Genomic DNA, 20,817 nt, shown 5'->3' on the forward strand with positions numbered 1-20,817 from the left:
CCACACATACATACACACCCACACATACACACCCACACATATACACACCCCCACACACATACACACACCCACATACACACACCCACACATACACACACACAACCCACACACACATACACACACACACCCCCACACACATACAGACAACAACCGCCATTCGCCACTAAGTGGCGGTGACGTCACCACGACGCTTGTGCCAGGCTATGTGCACCTTGAGGCCACGTGGAGTGTCGAACGCCCGCAGGCAGGAGGTCACGGGGCAGACCCAGGTGCCACGGGTCGACTGACTGAGATGACTGGCTGATGCACCACCTGTGCCCCCTACTGTGGCAATCTGCTGTGCTTTAGCCACCCGGCGCTCCGCTCGTTGTTCTGAGCGTCGCTCCTCCGCCCTCCGTTGTTGTTGGAGGGCGACTGCCTCCAACTGCCCAGTAGCATCCTTCACGAGCCTCCTCTACAGAGGCCGATCTTGACACCGCTGGTGCCAGTCATCGGCAAGTCCACTCAGCTCCACGTCCTCCTGTACCACATCACTCCATCTCTTCTCTAGCCCGTGCCGCGCCTGTTTAGCCCCCTCGATCCAGCCGAACAAAAGCTGTTTCGGCATGCGGTGGCTGGGCATGCGGGCTACATGACCCAGCCATCGCAGCCTTGCCCGCCGGAGGAGCTCACCGATGGGACCTTGCCCAGATCTTTCAAGGATTTGTGAGCTCCTCACACAATCCAGCCTGGTTAAACCCAGGATGGGTCGTAGGCCGGGCAGCCTAAATGTTTCTAACACCCACACACACCCACACACACCCCCACACACACACCCACACCCCCCCACACACACCCACACCCCCACACACACACCGTGTCGCCCGGGTGGGTTAGGGTTGCTGGTTTGCTCATCATCGTGGGATGGAAGATCGAGGATTTTGAGATGTGGGACGACGGGCTTCACGCGGGTCAATTTGTGGCATTTATCGACAAATGAAAACCCGGTGGGCCAATTATAATGTGAAGTGAAAGATGTGTTGGGGTTTTTTTGCTTCTTATTTAGTTTGAGTTAAAGGGAATAAAGCAAGTATTGAGTATATGTGTGTGTATATATATGAGGGCGGGCAGATTTTATATACAGTACATGTACATTTATTTGCGTCTGGCCAGAGTGGAAGAGTAGGCCAAACACCTTCTCTGCCAGGAGTGATGTAAGCCGGTATAATTGCAGGGCTGCGCATTTGCAACCGTTTACATGCACGCTATATATTATTTTTAGAGAAAGAACGACGGTTTATGAAGATACAATCTTTTCAAGAGGGCCGCGCTTCTCAATGTTAACGCTGCCTAGACGGTGAAATGATTCATCGTAGGAATAATCGGGAATTCCCCGGGAGAAGACCCCACGCACACCGTGAGAGAGCAAGATAACGCCCACGTGTAATCGAGACAGTCTGTTTGATGACACATCCGGGCAGTTTGTGGAACACATCGTGTCACACTTTGCCAGTCACTCGCAACTCTATTTGTCTACGACCTCAAGAACTACTACTGCAAATCAATTGCACTTTTGCGAATTACTGTACGGTGGGTGGTGCTTCCCCCCTACGCCCCATGCGGGGGACGGGACAGAAGAAGGGAGGCGGAGTGGTGACTTCGCTTTCGGGAAAGGGGCTGGACCATGGAATGGGGTGGGGAGGACTCTTGTTTTGCAAGAGGCGGAGTTTGTGTGGGGAGACTTGTGGTGGGGTTTTTTTTTTACACAAGAGGCAGGAACTTCGTGGGGGTGGAGCGGTAAGTAAGGAGGGGCAGAGCTAGAGAGTGTCTGGCCGAGGCTGTGCTTCGGGGGGTTATCACAGGAGTGTACTCTTTGGTTCTATTGGGTAAAGTCACGTAGGTGAAAATAAAATAACAAACAAAAATTAATAAAAAATCACGACGTTTCGGCCACAACACAAGCGGCCTTCATCAGGTGAAGGGACGAGACTGTCTGGAGGACAGCGCTGGAGTGGAAGAAGCCACGCTCAGATCACGACCTTTAAGCTGTGTGAGAAGAAAAACACCAAGCGCCTTGACAAAGGAATTAGCATATAATTTAGCATTGAAATGGCTCATTGAAATAGCTAAGTTAAAGTATACACATCCGCAGAGGTACCCCTTGACAAAGGAATTAGCATAGAATTTAGCATTGAAATAGCTGAGTGATTAGCTTGTAACTGGTCACAGAAATAGCTATGTTAAAGTTAGAGCATATACATTCACCGAGGCACCTAGTACTCATCAAACAGGATAATTTAGCGAAACACAACCACGCTCAGACAGCGGACCTTTAAACTTTTTTTTGTTATTTTATTTTCACCTACGTGACTTTACCCAATAGAACCAACGAGTATGGATCCTAGCAGTCACGAAAGCTTTAAATCTATCACAGGAGTGGCCAACGGGGTGGGAGTTAAAACGCTGTAGCTGCTCCCTGCAGTCCATGTCATTTCAGCAAGGCCATATGTCTGTCCTCACGAGCATACCCATGTCACATCGGACATTGCGCCGAACAACACGCAGCAATGGTTTGATTTCACTGCGTTATCTCTCCGTGCGCACATCATTACATTTCAATTTTCTGTCCTTCCATATTGCGCCCTAGGATTTGGTTTAAATGCGGAGTGCAGTAAAGTAATGTATTATTATGTTCATTACAGTAAACCAAGGCAATGCGATGTTTTTTTTACTGAACTGTATGTCTATAATTCACCATGACACCGCGGATCTGCGAAACGACTAAATCCAAAGACGGAAGTCGTGCAGAACTGACGGGCACAAGTTTGGGAGCAGACGCAAATACACTCCGCGCTGCTACATTATTCGCCTTAGTTCACTCCTCGGTGGAATACTGCGCTCCCTCTGGGCTAAGAGTTGCCCATCCTAACAACCAGACACCATCTTAAACGACACACGATTGCAGATTGTCACAGGTACACGAAAGTCAACTCCTTCACTCTGGCTCTCTGTGCTGTCAATCATTGCTCTTGAGATCTGCAGACTTAAGAATTGCCATTAATACGGCCGCATCCAAGCCAACTCAAATGTGCCCATACATGCAGATCTATGTACTCGACCAAACTTCTGCTTGAAATGCAAATAATTATTGAGCACAACCAGACACATCATTATAAATCGGGGCTTCAGTGACTCGGAGAAATGGTGACACATTTCCGATCACTGATCTCAAGAAATAACCTCCAGGATTGAACTACTTCGAACATAATAGACCACATTAAATTGAATCCATAAATTTCACGGCCTTCCCAAGTGGAAACTCAACGGAAGCCTGGAATGTGATTGCAGAAATAACAACTAAATCATCGCCCACATAATGAACCACTCTGCAGACAATTCAAATATGGCAATGAAGCAATCCACCACACAACAAAAGGCATTTTTAGCTAACTAGTATAGACATGAATAAGTTGCTATTCATCCGGCCACATGCAAAGAGAAGCACATGATACATGTGAAATTTGTTATGTTTAGGATTGTGATTGCTGACTGTAGGCCTGTTTTCATACAGTACGAGTAATGTTTTATGTATAACTAGCTTGTTTGCCCGTCCTAGGATGGAAGCTGTAATATTTACGAAAAAAATGTATCTTGTGTACATATAATGACAGTGAATCTTGCATGAAACTATGTCATCAAATACTTCACTTCATGTCACTGTGGCACTGTATATAACCGACCTTCAATTTGTTCAAATTCACTGCTCTGATACTTTATTCTCTTCTGCTTTCGGTCACTGGGGTTGATTTAAATTGCAATTCGATACAATATCTGGAAATTCACCGAAAATGTTCTATTTTATCATAATGTGGAAGCATAAATTAGACTTTCGTCTCAAGTGCTGAAGAAATAAATAAAGACACCAAATCCACTTTGTTGCTGCGTATAATTATTTATTAGATTCACTTTCAATAAAGAAACGTAAAACTTAAAGCGAATTTGTGAAAAAATGGATTTCCGCTCGACCGTCTTTTGCGTACGTGTAAAAATCCACCCGCTCATGAATATTAATGAGGGGATGTGCGGCATGTGGAGTGACGTCACGCGCGTTACACACAAACAGACATTCTTGGCTCATAGTATTACAGTAGTAATGATACAATGGCAATAATGTGATGCCTACGAATAATTGTGAACATATCTTGAGTTTTCTGAGTTTTAAACGCAGGTATCTCATGACAAATCTTCAGCTCTAAGTTGTGTCATCATTACGCTCTCACCTTATGACATTATGGGACTGATAACAGAAACATTTACAGAACCACGTTCCTCCAACTCCATACACTTTTATTTTAGCTCGTGCACACATTATAAACAATGATAAACCCACTGCCAGATGAAGGCCTCCTCATGCCACCACCATCCCTTATGGTCCCCCGATGAAACCACTCAGCATCTGCACACAAACCGATATCACTGCTCCACATACAAAGTGGATGCCCTCTGGCCATATTCCCTCCTTTGGCTGTTGCTTTAGCTGCGGCCATATTTTCCCACCAGCCATCATCACCCCTTCCAGCTATGCATCCTGCGCAAGACCACATTTGTTAAGTGAAACTTATGTCTCTAACCTATGTATGTTCTCAAAACCACGTGTTGCTCTTTCTGTCTCTCAGTGTAATCCCATGCATCTGTGTGCTTCTTCGTGCAAAGCAAACAATACGCATTGATACAAACTCTTCTTCAGACACATTGGCCGGTTGCTTCTTGTTATCAAGTTCAGCTTCCAAAAGTGCTCCAATTCGCTCTTGTTCACCTTTTGATTTAATATTTTTTGTGTCTTTCTGCCTTCAATTACTGCCCCAGGTAGTTATTTGCGTCCCTCCGACAGATATCTGTGATTTTTTTTGTGTAATTGTTGTACATGACTTTTGTTTTTCTCACGAAAAGATTTATCTCCCGGCGTGAGAGTTGAATCTATTTGGAAATACTCTGACTCTTTCGGTAAAGTTGAAGCTATTTGGAAAGTTTATTAAATCCACTCTGCTTATATCCACCCAGCAGTATAAATGGTTCCACCACAGTTAGTTGATCGGCGTGTGTGTGGGTACTTTAGAGTGTGGGTACTCCCACATCTTCTAAGCAGTCCGGCCAGCATGGAAGAGTAGGCCAAATACTCTCTCGAGGGGCTCTCTGGAGCTCCATCTAGTGACGGTTCTTCCGCTAGCAGTGACGTGAGTAACCAATTGTAGGGCTTTACATTTTTGGTAATTGCCACATTTATATTGAGTGAACTTGGTAGCCTTCGTTCTATTAAAATAAATTGAACGGTCACAATATAATACAAATGAAGGCAAAACAATGCTTTGTAGTCACAAAAAATCCAAGTACATTTACAACATGCAGTAGTGCATGCATAAATATTACATAATCGTTGCGGCATTCTGTTGGTGGAATGCAAGTGACATACCGATGTCCATCACCTACGACATTGATTACTGTTTTGTGCAGACACACACAGTTGCTCAATTCAGTTTAGAATTGCGTGCATGAGTTTAGTAACGCAGATATAAATATACCATGAACTATTTAATTGTTGTTATTCGTGTGTCACCATTGCTCCGTAATTTCGTGGAAGGCGAGTTTTTTTCAGTGCAAACACGAATGTTCCACGCTGCAGCAATACCTTGCGCTGGTAAAACAAAAAAATGCTACTTCGTGGAGCTAGGGGAATGAGTCAGAACCTGATTGCCATGTGCTGGTGACGTTATGTTGAGGCTGCCCTTGTGTTGGGTGTGGCTGTACACGTGGTTGATTGTCGCCTATCTCCCTTGGTTCCCCAGTCCCTAGCCCCACATTTCTGGGATTTAATTTTCTTCCCAGAACACACATTGGGCTTTTAAAATAACTACTTAAACTATTTAATTTAATTTTACCAAGTAAGGCCCACTGAGCTATATAGCTCTTTTTCAGAAGCGACCTGGCTATTATAAGTGATAGCTCAAGGAAGTGACTTATCACGTGAACATTTATGGCAGCCAAGTACCATAAACGCTGTTGTTGATTCTAAATATGGAGGGGAAAACCCAGAGGGCCCGGAGAAAAATCCACGTGACCACGAGGAGAACATGCAAACTCATAATATACAGACGTGAGGGTCGGGATCGAACTCATTACCTCCTCTATACCAGGCGAGGTAGTTAACATATCGTCAACGTGGCGCCCTGTAAATCAACTCTGTTCTACTTTTCCTTGGAGTATAGTTGGGCCCAAAGATAATTCCTCCGTTTATTTCCATACTGAGCAGCTTGGTGAAGTATGTTGAAACAACCTCCCATGACTGACTCGAATTCATCCAGTAGTGGATTGAATAAGTGCTTACAATGTTCTGATCAGCTGTTTTGTACTTGGTATTTATGCTGTTTCTGTCTATGCTGGTATGTTCAATCCAGAGGTTGAACACGAAATTTAACACTCTTCTGAAATTCGTGGTCCGCCAGGCAAGTGTTTAACTGTCTTGTTGGCCTGACCGGTTGTGCTTTACGTAATTTTTTCTTAGGTTGGTTGAATTCTCGCCTCTCATCTTCTTGTTGTATTTACCTCCATGATTTGTTTTTTACACCTGATGAAGATCGCTTGTGTTGCGGTCGAAACGTCGTGATTGATTTATTTCAATATAATTTTATGGTAGTTCTACATACGTGACTTTACGGGAAAAAAAAACAATGAGTAAAGCCTATACGTATTTACTGACTGTTTAGGCCTTAGGGTTGTGGCCTTCCAGCATCAAGAGGGTTGTTTAATAAGATACAGTATCTTTGTTGAAAAACAGGGCTGTTAGACAAGTAAGGTTCTGTTACTGCGCATTTTTACTGTCACGTAAAGATCGTGAAATATTGCGAAAAATATTGAACAGTTGTTTTTAGGTGAAGTGATTCCTGTAATAATTGAAACGCGTATCATTTAGAAATTAATTAATCGTGGGCGATTGTCAAAATATTTGCCATTCCACCGCACACAAAGGTCTGCTCCTTTTTCGAAACAATGCCCCTGTGAATAAACTTTAGCCCACATGCAAACTAAGGAATGGCCATTATCAGATGTAGACTTTCAGTCAACACAATTTGTAGATGGAATATCGTAAAAAGTACACAACCATTTGCCACCTGTATAGCCAATCACAAAGCTATATTTAGGCTACCTCTTGGTTATGCGTGTGCGGATTATACAGCTTCACAGATTCACCACGCTCAGCAAAAATTAACATGAACATTACTTTACACTTATTCGCACCTTTTACGCAAGTGCCCAGTTCAATTATTATTTGCTGCACCTCGTTCCTGACTAAGGGACTGTTTCATTTAAGCAACAGCACAAACAGATGACGCATTCTATGCGGTCACCCCGTTCCACGTGAGTAAATAACAAACAAGGTTAGCTTAGTTTACATATATCTTTTGCATTAACCATGTTTTTGTTAAATCTGCCCCCCCCCCCCATCATTACTCCGGATAATTGAGTTGACTGTATCTGGAAACGTATCACATACAATCGCTAAGCGTTGGCCACACCAAATTTATGTACGCTTGAAATGTTTCTGAAATTAATGGAATCACTCATATACAATCTATGTATCTAAATATATGATAAATATATTATAATAATTTACAGCCCTTTATCAAAACACTCCAGTATTTTATGAAAACCCCCAAGCTGTATCGGTTAGGGGGGTCATTTTACCATACTTCATCCCACTGGTCAATACTGGCTGGTTAGTGGGGGGTTGCCCAAGACCACTTCAGATATCACTCGCCTCTTTGTTCGTGATAGCAGGGAATTTAACTCAGGTTTGTTGGGTTCATGATGCAGTGCGCTAACCACTCCGCCACTGCTCCACTAAATACATTCTTATACTTGTGATATTTATGGTAAATTTTGTGGGTTTATTCATACAAATAACAGTGCATTAACGCCTCTCTCAAACATTTACATTCGCACACAGTCAAGCGTGTACTAAGTCCAAGCTGCGTGCGTTTACCCTTTGCCCTGTTAGGTTTGGCAAGTGTGCAGGTAATCTGTAGCCAAAACAACTCCACGTCACTGCTGAAAATCTCGTGGCCTCTTTATCGCAACGTGTGCTTGCCTGTCGCAATGGGGCTGCGGCAGTGGCTGCTGCATAGCCTCGTTGGACACGTACCCACCCGTAGATAATAACGGGTTTTATAACGGAGTCATAGACCACCTACGCCCACGCATGCATACCTGTTGGTACAGCAACCTCAAACCCATATAGGGCAATGGGACAATTGTGAGCGAAAAACCAATGCGAAGACTTGTCGATATTGTCCCTTGTCTAACGAGGTGAGTACATATAGACATGCCACCCTGGGAACACAATTGCGTTGAGACAAGCATCGCTTCAGTCTTACTGAAGGCAATTTTACAAAGTTGGGGTTTTGGCTATGTTGACGACATGCGTGTGAATTATACGAGAGTCTAAATAATGCAATGTACAGCCAACAGAGAGCACTTTGATAATTCCCTCACATCAATGGCAGAGAAGCACTCTGATTTTTCATCTCCATGCAAACTGGGACAGTCGTAAACATGATGACCGATAGGGTATCTAGCTGCCAATATTATTTTACTGCATAAAGATAGCGAGGCAAGAGAAGGAGGCATTCAGTTTACAGCTTACTACATTACAAACCGGAGCTGAGTATAGTCCAAGTTAACCTGACAGTGGGTTCTGTGGTGAGTAACAATCATATCTGAGTGCCTGAATAATGACAAGCTTCGCATTAAATGATCCATGTAACAGAAACAAGTCATCTATAGTTGCTTGAACCACTTCAGAGCGTATGCTTTGGTACAGTTCAAAAGCTGAGCATGCGTAATAGAAGCTTCACACGCACTTACCATGCAGAAGCGTGTCAGACACCACACACTTGCCCATACACGCACGTGTGCCTGGATTGGTTATCGTTTATTAATGTTAATCAGCTGTGTCTGTCACCAGAAAGTCACATGTGACTTAATGACCACATTGTGTGAATAAAATATTAGCACGCTCTAATTTGTGTGATTGTTTCACATTCAGGTGATACATATAAATGAAAATGTGGAGATAAGCCAAAGTAATGTTTTTTTTTTACTCAAATGCGCATTGAGGTGGTGCTCATCTCCCGATTACAGCTCTGAACCAGTGGTGGAGATCCCGCATTCCTAGTTCGAGGGCCGAGTTTATGCAAAGAATGACCACCGCTGTGCCATCACGAAGGAAGCGCTTCGTTCTGCCATGGCCGGTGTCCTCCGTGGGTGTCCCGGTCGCGGCTGCCCGTGCTCATGATGGGTGGTGTCCTCCGTGGGTGTCCCGGTCGCGGCTCCCCGTGCTCATGATGGGTGGTGCCCTCCGTGGGTGTCCCGGTCGCGGCTCCCCGTGCTCATGATGGGTAGTGTCCTCCGTGGGTGTCCCGGTCGCGGCTCCCCGTGCTCATGATGGGTGGTGTCCTCCGTGGGTGTCCCGGTCGCGGCTGCCCGTGCTCATGATGGGCGGTGTCCTCCGTGGGTGTCCCGGTCGCGGCTGCCCGTGCTCATGATGGGCGGTGTCCTCCGTGGGTGTCCCGGTCGCGGCTGCCCGTGCTCATGATGGGCGATGTCCTCCGTGGGTGTCCCGGTCGCGGCTCCCCGTGCTCATGATGGGTGGTGTCCTCCGTGGGTATCCCGGTCGCGGCTCCCCGTGCTCATGATGGGTGCCGTCCTCCGTGCTGCGTAGCTCCCAAATCGGCTGTGGAGGGAGCGCCCTGCCCAGCGTGGCTCGTAGATCGGAGACAACGGCGGTGTTGTTGAAGCATTTCGTCTCTCTTACTCTCGGTTCTCTAAATAAGCCCCTATTATACTTACCATTTTAGCTCCTCCTTGACGGCCGATATATTTTTCATCTGTTCATTTTTGGCGATTTACCGCGCTTAGAGTACCTTGTAAGATCGGTGATTTCTTATTCTAATAACGGTTGGCTGCCACACAAGGTGGTACTCAGTGTATCTGCCACAGATGGATGATGGGCGGAGTCAACCCTCGAGCTTCCGATTGCAAGCTGCTCACTTTGCAGTTGAACCACCAGCACATCGATTGTCACTGCACATTTGACATTATATCCACAATCATATACATTAATTGATGCAATAATGCATAGGCAGCCAGACTAAGCAATCTTTAGGATTCTTAAGATAATTTTTTTTCTTTCTCAAGACTCACAGAGTTATACTACGGTACCCTTTGAATTATTACAGTAACAATAAGGCTTGATAATCAGAGGGCTAGTTTGAAGAGCAGCATAGCCACACACACAAACAAAATTTAACACTTGATAGGTCATTCGCGTGAGCAGCGGAAAACACAAGGAGCACACCAATAGAACCAGGAAGCTCTGACTGCAACCAGCACTGGCCACATACACAGCTCGCTCAAGGTATAAATAAATAGGGGTTACACTCTTATAAGCATCGCCTCGAACAACACACACCCCCTACACTCAGTCATACTAACCCTAGTCACCAATCTTATGCACGTGTGTTGTTGAATGCACGTTGAATGCGAACTGTTGCGTATTTTTTTTTCCATAAAGGTCACATCCAGTCGCAAGGTCGTAAAAGGCAGAGCCATTAAATGCTGCACGGTACTCCTCTTTGCAGGGTCTTCAAATTACACACAGCCCTCGATTTGCACTGCACGAGGCTCGGCCAGGATTTTGACAGACACTACCACTGTGACTCGGGCACATTGTAGCTCTGAATTCTAGAGATGAAGCTGATGACGCTCATGAGAATGATCTTGCTCACATTGCAACAAGGCTACCCATAATGGTTTTTTTTTGGTAGATAGTGTAAATATAAATGTGTAGCTAAACCTGCCACGACCCAATTAGTAAGGTGTGTCGCGGAAACAGAACATGCCAATTCGTTACTAATGTAGTGTCTGTGTGTGTGTGTAGCACACAGTCGGAGATGAGGTAGTTGCAGGAGGTACCTTCTGTTATTCATTACACCATTCCGGCCATTCACAATCACAGGATCGCCTCCTCTCTCGACCACGTTACCGTACAGCCCGGCCTAGACACAACCCTAACCACGTTGCACCGACGGCGTCGACCGAGACAGCCAACAACTGTCCGGCCGCGCAATTATTGGGCGAAGGTGGCAGCTACGAAGGCGGTGAAGACAACAACGACGACGAGACGAGTCCACTCCCAGAACCGGCAGCCCGGAGCTCTCGCTCTCCACTGCTTTTATTCTACTCAGCGTGGCCTGGCTCCGCCCTGGCCACGCCTCCCTTCTCGAACCCACTAGCAGGTTCCAGGGGCTTCCCGTGTCCATGCTGGACGGTGTGTGCGCTAACTGTCCACCGCAGTTGCCGCTGCTGGACAGCAATCGGCGCTGTGTCACTACACTAGTATAGCACACCGATGTGTTGGAGTGCAAATCCTCAAAATTTACAATCTGAGAAAGCCTCGCGAAAGCCGGCGTGTTAAAGGTTACCCATAATGCAATGTGCCAGCACTATTTCAGAATTTAACGTTTTAATAGAAACCAGTTTATATAGCAATACATTTTGGATTATCGAAGGATTCGTCTGTTATGCAATATCTATTAATTGATAACTATTCGTATGCCAATTTACAAACTGTTGATCAGGTAACTTTATTAAAAGGAATTCTTATCAGGTCCATGGTGTAAGGTTCAGTCTCCAAGTCACTCTTTCTATCTGGCCTCTATTTACATGCTATGAAGGCCATTATCTGAAACGTCGCCGATTATATTTTTGCTTTTAAGGCAGTGTCACTGATGAATGATTCGATCTTTATTAGTTATGCCCGAGCAACACCACCAGCGTAATACTGTATTGCCAGATAAGTAGTTTAAACTGGAAACCAGTCAGATTCAACGAGACGCGAAAACATGTAAATGCAGTGGGGTACATGCCAACTCCTATGCTGATGTGTTCTCACGCGTGCTATTGCATCGGCAAGCAGCATAAGGTAATGTATTTATCAAAACATACTTTTTATGATTAGCACGGTTGTCTACGTACGGTGTGAAATAAGTTCAACATATATCCATACAATATACTGAAAGGGACATTGGTAAGCTGCTTTAAATGTTTTTTAGCGATTCGTTTCGGGGGGGGGGGGTTAAATTTTCATGGAAAGTGTCTGTGGACAGATAGATGGACATAATATGTCTGGGTAAAGTGTCAAGTGACCTATCATGATTTGAAGCTTTCGTGACTGCAGGAATTCATACCCTTTGGATATTTCGGTAAAGTCACGTAGCTAGAAAAATAACGAAGATGGATGGAATCTTTGGAAGGACGTTGATCAACCAGGTATAGTGTTAACTGTTGTGCTGGCCGACTCTATGAGTTGCATTTCATTTCTAAGTTTGCAAAGTTTTATATATTTTTTTATTTTTTCTATCACCTTGTTACCTCTGTAAATTTCACCCCCACCCTCTCGCCCGTTGCGGCGGGCCCCTCCCCTCCCTCCCCCACTCGGATTGGCCGAGGTGTGCGAGCTCTGCGATCTTACATTCACTTGTAAATTTCATCCCTAGCCCCGCCCACTTGACCTTGGGTTGTGCCCACCACAGGCGTGTGGCCTCTGGTTGCGGTGGCTCTCTCGCTGCATTTCCTCCTGCCTCAGTAGTCCGCCTACTGTGTTGTTTCACCTGAAGATGATGGCTTATGTTGCTATCAAAACGTCGTGATTTATTAGTTATTTTTCTATCAACGTGACTTCACCGAAAGAACCAGAGTATGACCTATCATCACCTGACATGGTGAATCTACTGCTGGATGAAGGCCTCCCAAACCACCGCCATCTCTCATAATCCTGCAATGTAATAGTCCACCTGCATGCACACACACACGTATTTAATAGCTCCATCTCCTCGTGGGGTGCACCCTGCCCGACACATTTCATTCTTTGGCTGCCATCATTCTTGACCATCGGCCAAGTAGCCTCGCGGCTCCATTAAAATGTTAACAATTTTAGCGGCTCCGAGCAATGATTCGGGGTCAAATTCTCCCCCAATGTACGTCTTAATGGATTTCTGTAAAAAAGGCTGTAGTGTTATACGATGAGCTCGGGGGGAAAAAAAACAACAAGTGGAAACATTCAACGATCGAGAAGTACCGATAAGAAGTTGGTTGCAAAACATTCATGGGACTTCACCTACTACGCTGCCATGTGGTTTGACGAGCAGCGTCACCCTGCCCCTTGGGGAAAGGCTGCAGAATTATCTGGAAGTACGCGTTAAGACCGGGAGCATCTCCAAAACGGGGATCACCACGAGTGTGCATTGGGGTAATTTTCATTTCAAATATAACTGAACGTTCTACCTAGTCGACACCATTCATGGGAATTGCGTGGAATAGGTATGAAGTGTAAAGGAAAACACAAGCGGACTAAATCTGGTAATGAGCCTTGCCTCATTTGCATTGGAGTTATGAATGTGTAGGTGTAAAGCCAATGTTGTCACTCCACTGCTGGATGGTAGCTTCCCCCCATGCCATGCGGGCAGTGGGAGTCATTTGATCACAACACTTCACCATCGGGTGCATTCTGGGTGATTTTGTGATAGCTGTTTAGAGAATAATAATAATGTTGTTTATATTTTGCTTCTTCTATGAAAATGGTTTATCATTAAAGCGGTAAATTTTACACTGGTTTGCCTTTTAATAATTATATCAGCTAGTGAGCGTTTTTTAGTTTTTGAAAATGCTATGCAAGACCACTGTAATACATTACTCTGGTCAAAGTGCAGTGACGGGCAGAAACGGTTCTGCATTTCTCCACCGTGATAACGATCATTTCCTGAATAACCAGAAGCCAATTTTTGTTTTCTTAAAAGCACAGACAACCTTGTATTTTCCCATGGTACCTTGCAAGAGCGTTATCCCCTTGTTAAATTTGCTACAATTCAGCAAGAGGCCACTTAAGATCGTTCCTCTGCTTGAGGCTTCCCGATGCTGCTTACAAGACTGCAGTGCTCACAAATACACGGCGATCCATTTATAGATACCCCGCTGATTTCGAGAATGTCCCCTGACTTTTGGTCTCAACGGGTGATCGCACATCTTACGGAGAGCGTTAAAATATGCAACGTTCGTTTGGCGGGAGTCATGCCGAAGCTTTGAAATTACATTTAGTTGCCTCTATATGTACACGTACACACAGTAACATGTCCGTTATTGTAGTGGGGTATCGATAGGTGGATCGCCCTGCATGTGCGTCCACTCCTAAGATTCTATTTTTAAAATGCCTCCGAGCAACGTCGACATGACTCGGGGTTGTTCCGTCGAGTTTTAAGCTGGCTCTGGCGGCCGTAGCTTTCCAATGGCACCGTCATCTACACACGTGGTGTCGCGGTCACTCTGGTCAGCCCCCATTCTTGAGATTCACCCATTCCAGTCCCAACCCCAGCGACCCCGAGATCTCTTTCATCAGCTGGAATAGGATATTCCCTCCCCGCCCACCCGATCTCAGTGTTTCTGGGTGTGTGTGTGAGTGTGTGTGCGCGCGCGCGCGCCCGCTTGAGTAGCTGTGGAGTAGAACGCTTGAGCCTCTTCAACACATTGCGCGCATTGAGAAGCGAAACCTGGCAACGGTTCAGAAACGGGGAAGACCAACTCGGCCCAACGCTCCTCGGCAGCCCTGGCGCATGTGACCCCACCAAAGTCACGAGAAAAAAAAGCCACCGACAGGGCCCATAATCGTTGCCATATAAGGGTTGTGCACAGCCAAAGCATTGAGATAATCGGTCTTTATTGGAATGTACCATCTCGCCACTCGCAATGTGAAGGGCATGGGAAGTATGCAACGACACACTAGCCCTTGCATTTTTATCGTCGTTGGTTAACATGCGAGCGTAGTTCTGTTTTTTTTTGTGTCTTCATCATCATTTACAGGAACTGACCATATCATACACCCTACTTCAAAACTCTCCTGAATAAACTGTCAGACTCGGGCCTTCATAAATTAATGTAAAGGACTATTATTTTGATGGATAGTTGATACTGAGTTTATTTTCGACCATAATATTTACAAATGCTGTATACGGCACTTGGAAATGTTTTGCTGGCGACATAGTTTGTTGTATGGAATGAGGGTGGGATGTAATGGCGATGCACTTATTGTGATGACGGAAGCGCTGATATTCAAAATGAATGGAAGAGCATTCGTTTTGTAAGTCGTGGCAGTGATGATGACACTGCTGCTGCGATGATTATGCTGTAATAATTTCGCAACATTTGCTATTCGCGCCATTCTTATCAGTGCAAAGGCCATCGCGAATGTGCCGTTTCAGCCCGCGCAGTGGTTTCACAGGAGGGAGACGATGCCACTCCACGTAATCCCAATACAGCAATTCGCGGCTACATTTCCAAGGCGACAAATGTGGACCCCATAAAGCCCGCACACGATGACCCAACTCGCGTCGGGTGACGTCGGGGAGTCTTTGACCCCCGGCTGGGAAGCACGCGGGCGCATGGCATTTCGATGCTCAAACAACTCCCAGCAGCAGCAGCAGGCGCAAAACCACGGCGGGTATTTGCGGAATCGAACTGCGAAAACCTCCGTGACAAGCGGCCAAAAACGGTACCCCCCCCCCCCATCGCACTGGGCCGCTTCGCCGCAAAGCGAGAACGACCAAGGCCATCTTGCACGTCGAAACCGACGGGGGGATGCCTTGAAAAACGTCCGAACACAATTCCGGGACAATTGATTATTAATTCGTTCATTCTTGTTGGGACGATTCGATAGGAGTTGCATTTCTCCCAGGGTAAATCGCAACCCGAGCAGCTGACCATGACACGCCCGAACCAGAAGCGACGTGAGCCACCAAGCTCTCATGTACTCAATCAATCCCGTTTTAATGATACCAGACGATGCTTTATTACCAAGGGGCGCGTGTGTGCTTCCTGGGAATGTCCAGTAGTGAAAACACATTTTTTTTTATTAACGGCAAAAAAACTACACACTCGTGCGATGCGTGAATATAGAATGCCACTCTTTGCAAAATACATATTTAAAAGGGAGGGATTTAATAAAAAAAAGAGTAGGCAAGTTAATGTAAACACTCACACACACACTATTTATAAACATAGCAATTCATGCCAGTGTACCAATGTTATTTTCTGAACAGTAGATCAATGACTAGGATGTAATATGACCAGTGTGAACATTATCTACGAGTGTTCATATAAACTGAATAAGGGAGGGTATCAAAATAAGTCTACATATGCATAAGATTGTATTGAATTCTATTCACGTCAAATCAAATGATCTCCCCCGAAACGCAGCGACACTTACAACATTTCGCGGTCCTGAGCCGGTTTTAACAATTACATATTTCTGAGGCAGGGGACTCGTCACATTTTATTGTAACTCTTTAAATGTTGTGATCAGCCACCAGGTATGGAAGTACACAGGATGCATGGGACAAGATCAAACGTAGAAAATAATTTTTGGACACATTTCAGATGAACATTTCATGAATTTTAAGCACAGGAGGCATATTTACTGAAGGATCAGCCCTGGCGAATTCACATACAACCTGGGACGTATATCTCGACTGCATCTTGTAAATACAAACCAGTTACTGCAGCACGAATTATCGTAACAAATAAAGAAAAAAAAGTCTATTCCAACAACCACCGAGGAGGATATGAAGTTGGATACTTTAAAATCTGCATACTTAGAAAACATTAACAAAAACTAAAACACGATTGAATAAAACATTGTCATGTTGCAGTATAAAACGTCACGTGTAACATCGCATAGTATAAAAGTATGGCGCAGTTTAAAAACAATGTGTAATGTGTGTACGAACCACTGAGAAAATTAGTACAGGGTGAAACATTTATATAGGTACACCACTCATAACCCTTTTGCTTTCGTCTCAAAGGGTGACCGAATATTGTTAATGCGTAGGGCTCCACATATTATCGAGAAGGAATGTGGTAGTGCGAACTGAAATTATTGGATCTGTGGCTCGCGCACGCACGCACGCACACAAAAAAAGATAATCATCCCCCGTATAGCCTTTAAAGACTGTTTGGGGCAAATGCTGTTCGTGAGCACCTATGAAGGCTGGCACATCATCCAAGGGGATGGGTGACCAGGCCCGGCCGGCTTTGTCTCCCTCGTGGCGATGTTTACACACCGCACCAGGTACTCATTTGAGGCCGTGTCGACCTAGGGGAAGCCCAGGACTGGTTCAGATAATCGTCACTGGTGGTGGCCGCGAGTGGCAATCAAACTCGGGTCGCCGGGTTCGCACGCAAACACGTACACACACACAGGTCTATTCCATGGGAACTGTGTGCGGGTTCCACCACAACATAAGACGCTTTACGAGCAAAACACTGCAAGAACTGAAGAGGCTTTGACTTAAAATGCGGTTGTCTATAAAATGTCTCCAAACTATTTTCGTGGTGTTTGTATAAATTGTGACCTTTCAGGCAATGGCCCTTCTTCATAGCACAACCTGAAATTGATAAAGACATTTCCCAAACCAGCCTATTATATACTTTTCCTTTTAGGGCCACCGTGCCCATGACGAACGTGTTGAGCGTGTTGTTACTGGCGCTTGGGCACAACTGCCGAAGCAGTCACATCGCTAAATAAGTTGTTCAGCTATAAATGGATCACCCCGTATACTGTGTGGATACGCACGGATACATGTGGGTGGCCATGCGAGCCCAGTTTGTACACTCAGACCTTGTTGGCAAAACCGCTATCACAGCTGTCCACAAGCATTGACGGCTCAAAGCATTTAAGGGCCTGCATTGGCTTCCCACCGTGAGTGCCTCATCAGGAAACCGTATTCCTCCGGCAGATTTTGCATAAAGTAATGTCAGCAGGCCAGATTTGTTCCGTGTGTGCACGTTTGACAAAGCGTTTCCCCCTCAGAGTGCCTGCGCGTGTGTCTCGGTCGTGCGTGCAACCGCATTTCCTTGTCCCCGTGTCAATTAAGCGTTACAACAATTTACCGATTGAAACGCGATTCCTTTCATTCAAACAATATACTCCAAAAGAGAGCTATCGTCTGAATAACCTCTCGTAAAAATTCTAGGATAGCAAAGTGACCAGGCACACCTTTCATGGTGTGGCTTGAAATTGAGGTGGACACTTGGGTCAATTGTAGGATGCGTGTTTACCACTCAAGTATAAGTACACCGGTGAACGGCCACTGAAGTGGAAGACTCTTGTGACCTTTGGTAATGCTTTTGCACGCGCGGCACAAGCATGAGCCAGTGTCAGAATTTAAAAACACGACAGAATTAGTGTGCCTAAATCGCGCACCCACTTTTGACAGAATTCAGACCGGTCTTCACTCCGCTGCCAGAATTTTTGCATCGTGGCTCATACTGCCCCGCATGCACTTCTGAACTAAATTGTTAAGTATAGAGGTACAAAGTAATCCTCCTATCCAGAAAATTAATTATATACAATACAGCACTGTTATTTGTCTGCGTTTCACAGCTTAAACCACATTGATTATTCACGTGAAATTACCCGTCCTTTTCATTTGCGTTTTCATTTGTTTGGTGTATTGACCGCACAAATGCACACTACGAAAGTGCAGTAAACAAGACTATGGCAGGGTTAAGAGAAACAGTGAAATTAGCAGCTAAAATGTTATCGTGAAAATCCAGTGAAAATCGTTGTCCAACTTGGCAGCTCCACACATTGCGGCTGCTTTTGGTTTACGACAATGGCACACAGGGACTTATCAAAAGCATATAAAGTGTGAAGGCACAATTCCGCTCGTTTATTCTGAACAGTGTCAAAAGCATTAAAACAAAATAACTGCTGAAAATAAAAACAATCGAACCTTGACAATTTTGTTCATTTTACTTACAGTCGATATCTCTCAAGCAAAAAAATAAATAAATCCCGTGCAATTCCAGGTGGGATTTGGAAGGAATGGCATTTTAGAGACAGGCACCGGCGCGTAACAACGTGGACTCGCAGCCAGCTGTCCCGCTCCATCGAGCGCTTGGTTGAGGCACCGCAATGGCGAGATGTTAACTACCTCGCCTGGTGTACAGGAGGTCGTGTGTTCGATCCTGACCCCGACGCCTGCTGTATATTTAGAGTTTGCGTGTCTCTCTCTCTCCGTGGTGAGATGTTAACTACCTCGCCTGGTGTACAGGAGGTCGTGTGTTCGATCCTGACCCTGACGCCTGCTGTATATTTGGAGTTTGCATGTTCTCTCTCCCCGTGGTCTCATGGAATTTTTCTCCAGGTCCTCCGGTTTTTCCCTCCACATTTAGAGTATTGGCTGCTATACCTTCCCACATAAGCCACTTCGTCAAGCTACCAATTGTTCCCAGGTCGCTTCTGAAAAAAAAACCTACATAGCTCAGTGGGCCTTACCAGTCCAACAAGGGCTCCATTCACTTGATAGGGGAAGCCAGGCTCACAAAACCATACCCTGGCACAGATGATTTACCCTGCAGTGCCCATCACATTACGCAAACTCCATTCGACTCCTATGCAGCTCCTCGAGAGAGCCAGGTGCCAGGCCACTGGCCACGACAGCCACAACCCTGCATCAACGGCTCTCGCGACGAGGCGATTGCGACGCCGTTACCTCTTTCCACTGTGGAACTGAGCCTAGCTGTGCCGGGGCCATGCCCAGCCAGCCTGGCGCAGCTCGAGAGGAACTGCGGAACCAGACCTGCACCCGCCAATGTCACGCGCGTACCTCTGCCCACCCCTGACGAGCCAGACTGAGGCGTCTGGCGAGGCCGGGAGTTTCACAGGTTGGTTCTGCCTCAGCTCGGGAAACGGGCAGTGAGAAAAACCACGTGCCCCCTGCGAGGGCCCTGCATTGGCGCGGCTGGGATGTGCGGCGGAACAGGGACGCGCGCATCGCCGCAGAACCGCAGGCGGCGAGTTCACACGACGCAGCGACCAACCCCTGCGCGCGCGTGGGGTCCACCGGCAGGAGGGGTGGGGAGGGGGAGGGGGGGTTAGGGGAGAGACGACTTAACGACAGCGGCGGTGGGGGAGAAGCTCGTATTCAGGGCTGCTTCTCGTTGGGCACTGGGTCGGTGAGGCCGATCCACACGATCCTGCGTTGCTCGTCAGCCACGCGCTCCTGCACAGCGCGCGCCAGCTCCTCTGCGCTCGCCCAGCTCTGCTGTCCCCCGGCGCCGAGGCGCGCGTACAGGCACGGCAGGGCCTCGAGCGCCTTCTCCTCGGCGCGGCACTGCCTCAGCACCTCCTCGTCCGAGCGATCCAGCTTGCCTAACAGCTTCCTGCAATGAGAGGGGAGCCGCGCGGCCGGGAATAAAGGCCATCGCGGGCGGTCGGGTGAGCGTGGTGGTAGCGGTGGGGCGAGAGTGGGGGCAAGGAGGGTAGGGGGTCAATCCCTCCGGGGAATTAAATGTGGAAGGGCTCAAACAGAGTACCAGAGTGAGCCTATTTTACGTCATCTTCAAAGGGAGTGGGATTTTATTGTGAAAAAATGACTTTATCTAGATATTCATCTGAAAGCTATCTTTCAGAGCTGTCGAAGCATTCAGTTGTTTAGTTAGTCATAGTTAGGCAATTTGGCTATGTGTCCGTACAAGTATCTTCTCTGTACATGCCGGTTTGTGCGACCGGAAATGTTTATCATCCTAACTGGGACTTCTTCCGTCGAATATAAAACACAATAGTCTTTTGTCTGTCTACAAAGAAGTGAGTCAAGACGTTCTGAGAAAGATATAAAAGGAAATTGAACAAAACCTTTTACAACTTGTTCCCAAAACATTTTGACAGTACCG

The 20,817-nt window shown here is 46.2% G+C and overlaps 1 protein-coding gene across 6 annotated transcripts in view; it reads right to left on the bottom strand.

Moving 5' to 3' along the window:
* Positions 1-16,059: 16,059 nt before the first annotated feature.
* CARD11 (caspase recruitment domain family member 11) overlaps positions 16,060-20,817 on the bottom strand; it is an 86,773-nt gene continuing 82,015 nt past the window's right edge. For all 6 annotated transcript variants that reach the window (XM_032961294.2, XM_032961293.2, XM_032961296.2 and 3 more), the window contains one exon: positions 16,060-20,307. In XM_032961294.2, the coding sequence (XP_032817185.2) occupies positions 20,070-20,307 (238 nt within the window). In that variant the 3' untranslated portion in view covers positions 16,060-20,069. The remainder of the gene's footprint in view (positions 20,308-20,817) is intronic.

The sequence above is a fragment of the Petromyzon marinus genome, chromosome 26 (assembly GCF_048934315.1).
Source record: "Petromyzon marinus isolate PM22_M1 ecotype Great Lakes invasive population chromosome 26, UKy_Petmar_22M1.pri1.0, whole genome shotgun sequence".
In the NCBI taxonomy this organism is placed as follows: Eukaryota; Metazoa; Chordata; class Hyperoartia; order Petromyzontiformes; family Petromyzontidae; genus Petromyzon; species Petromyzon marinus.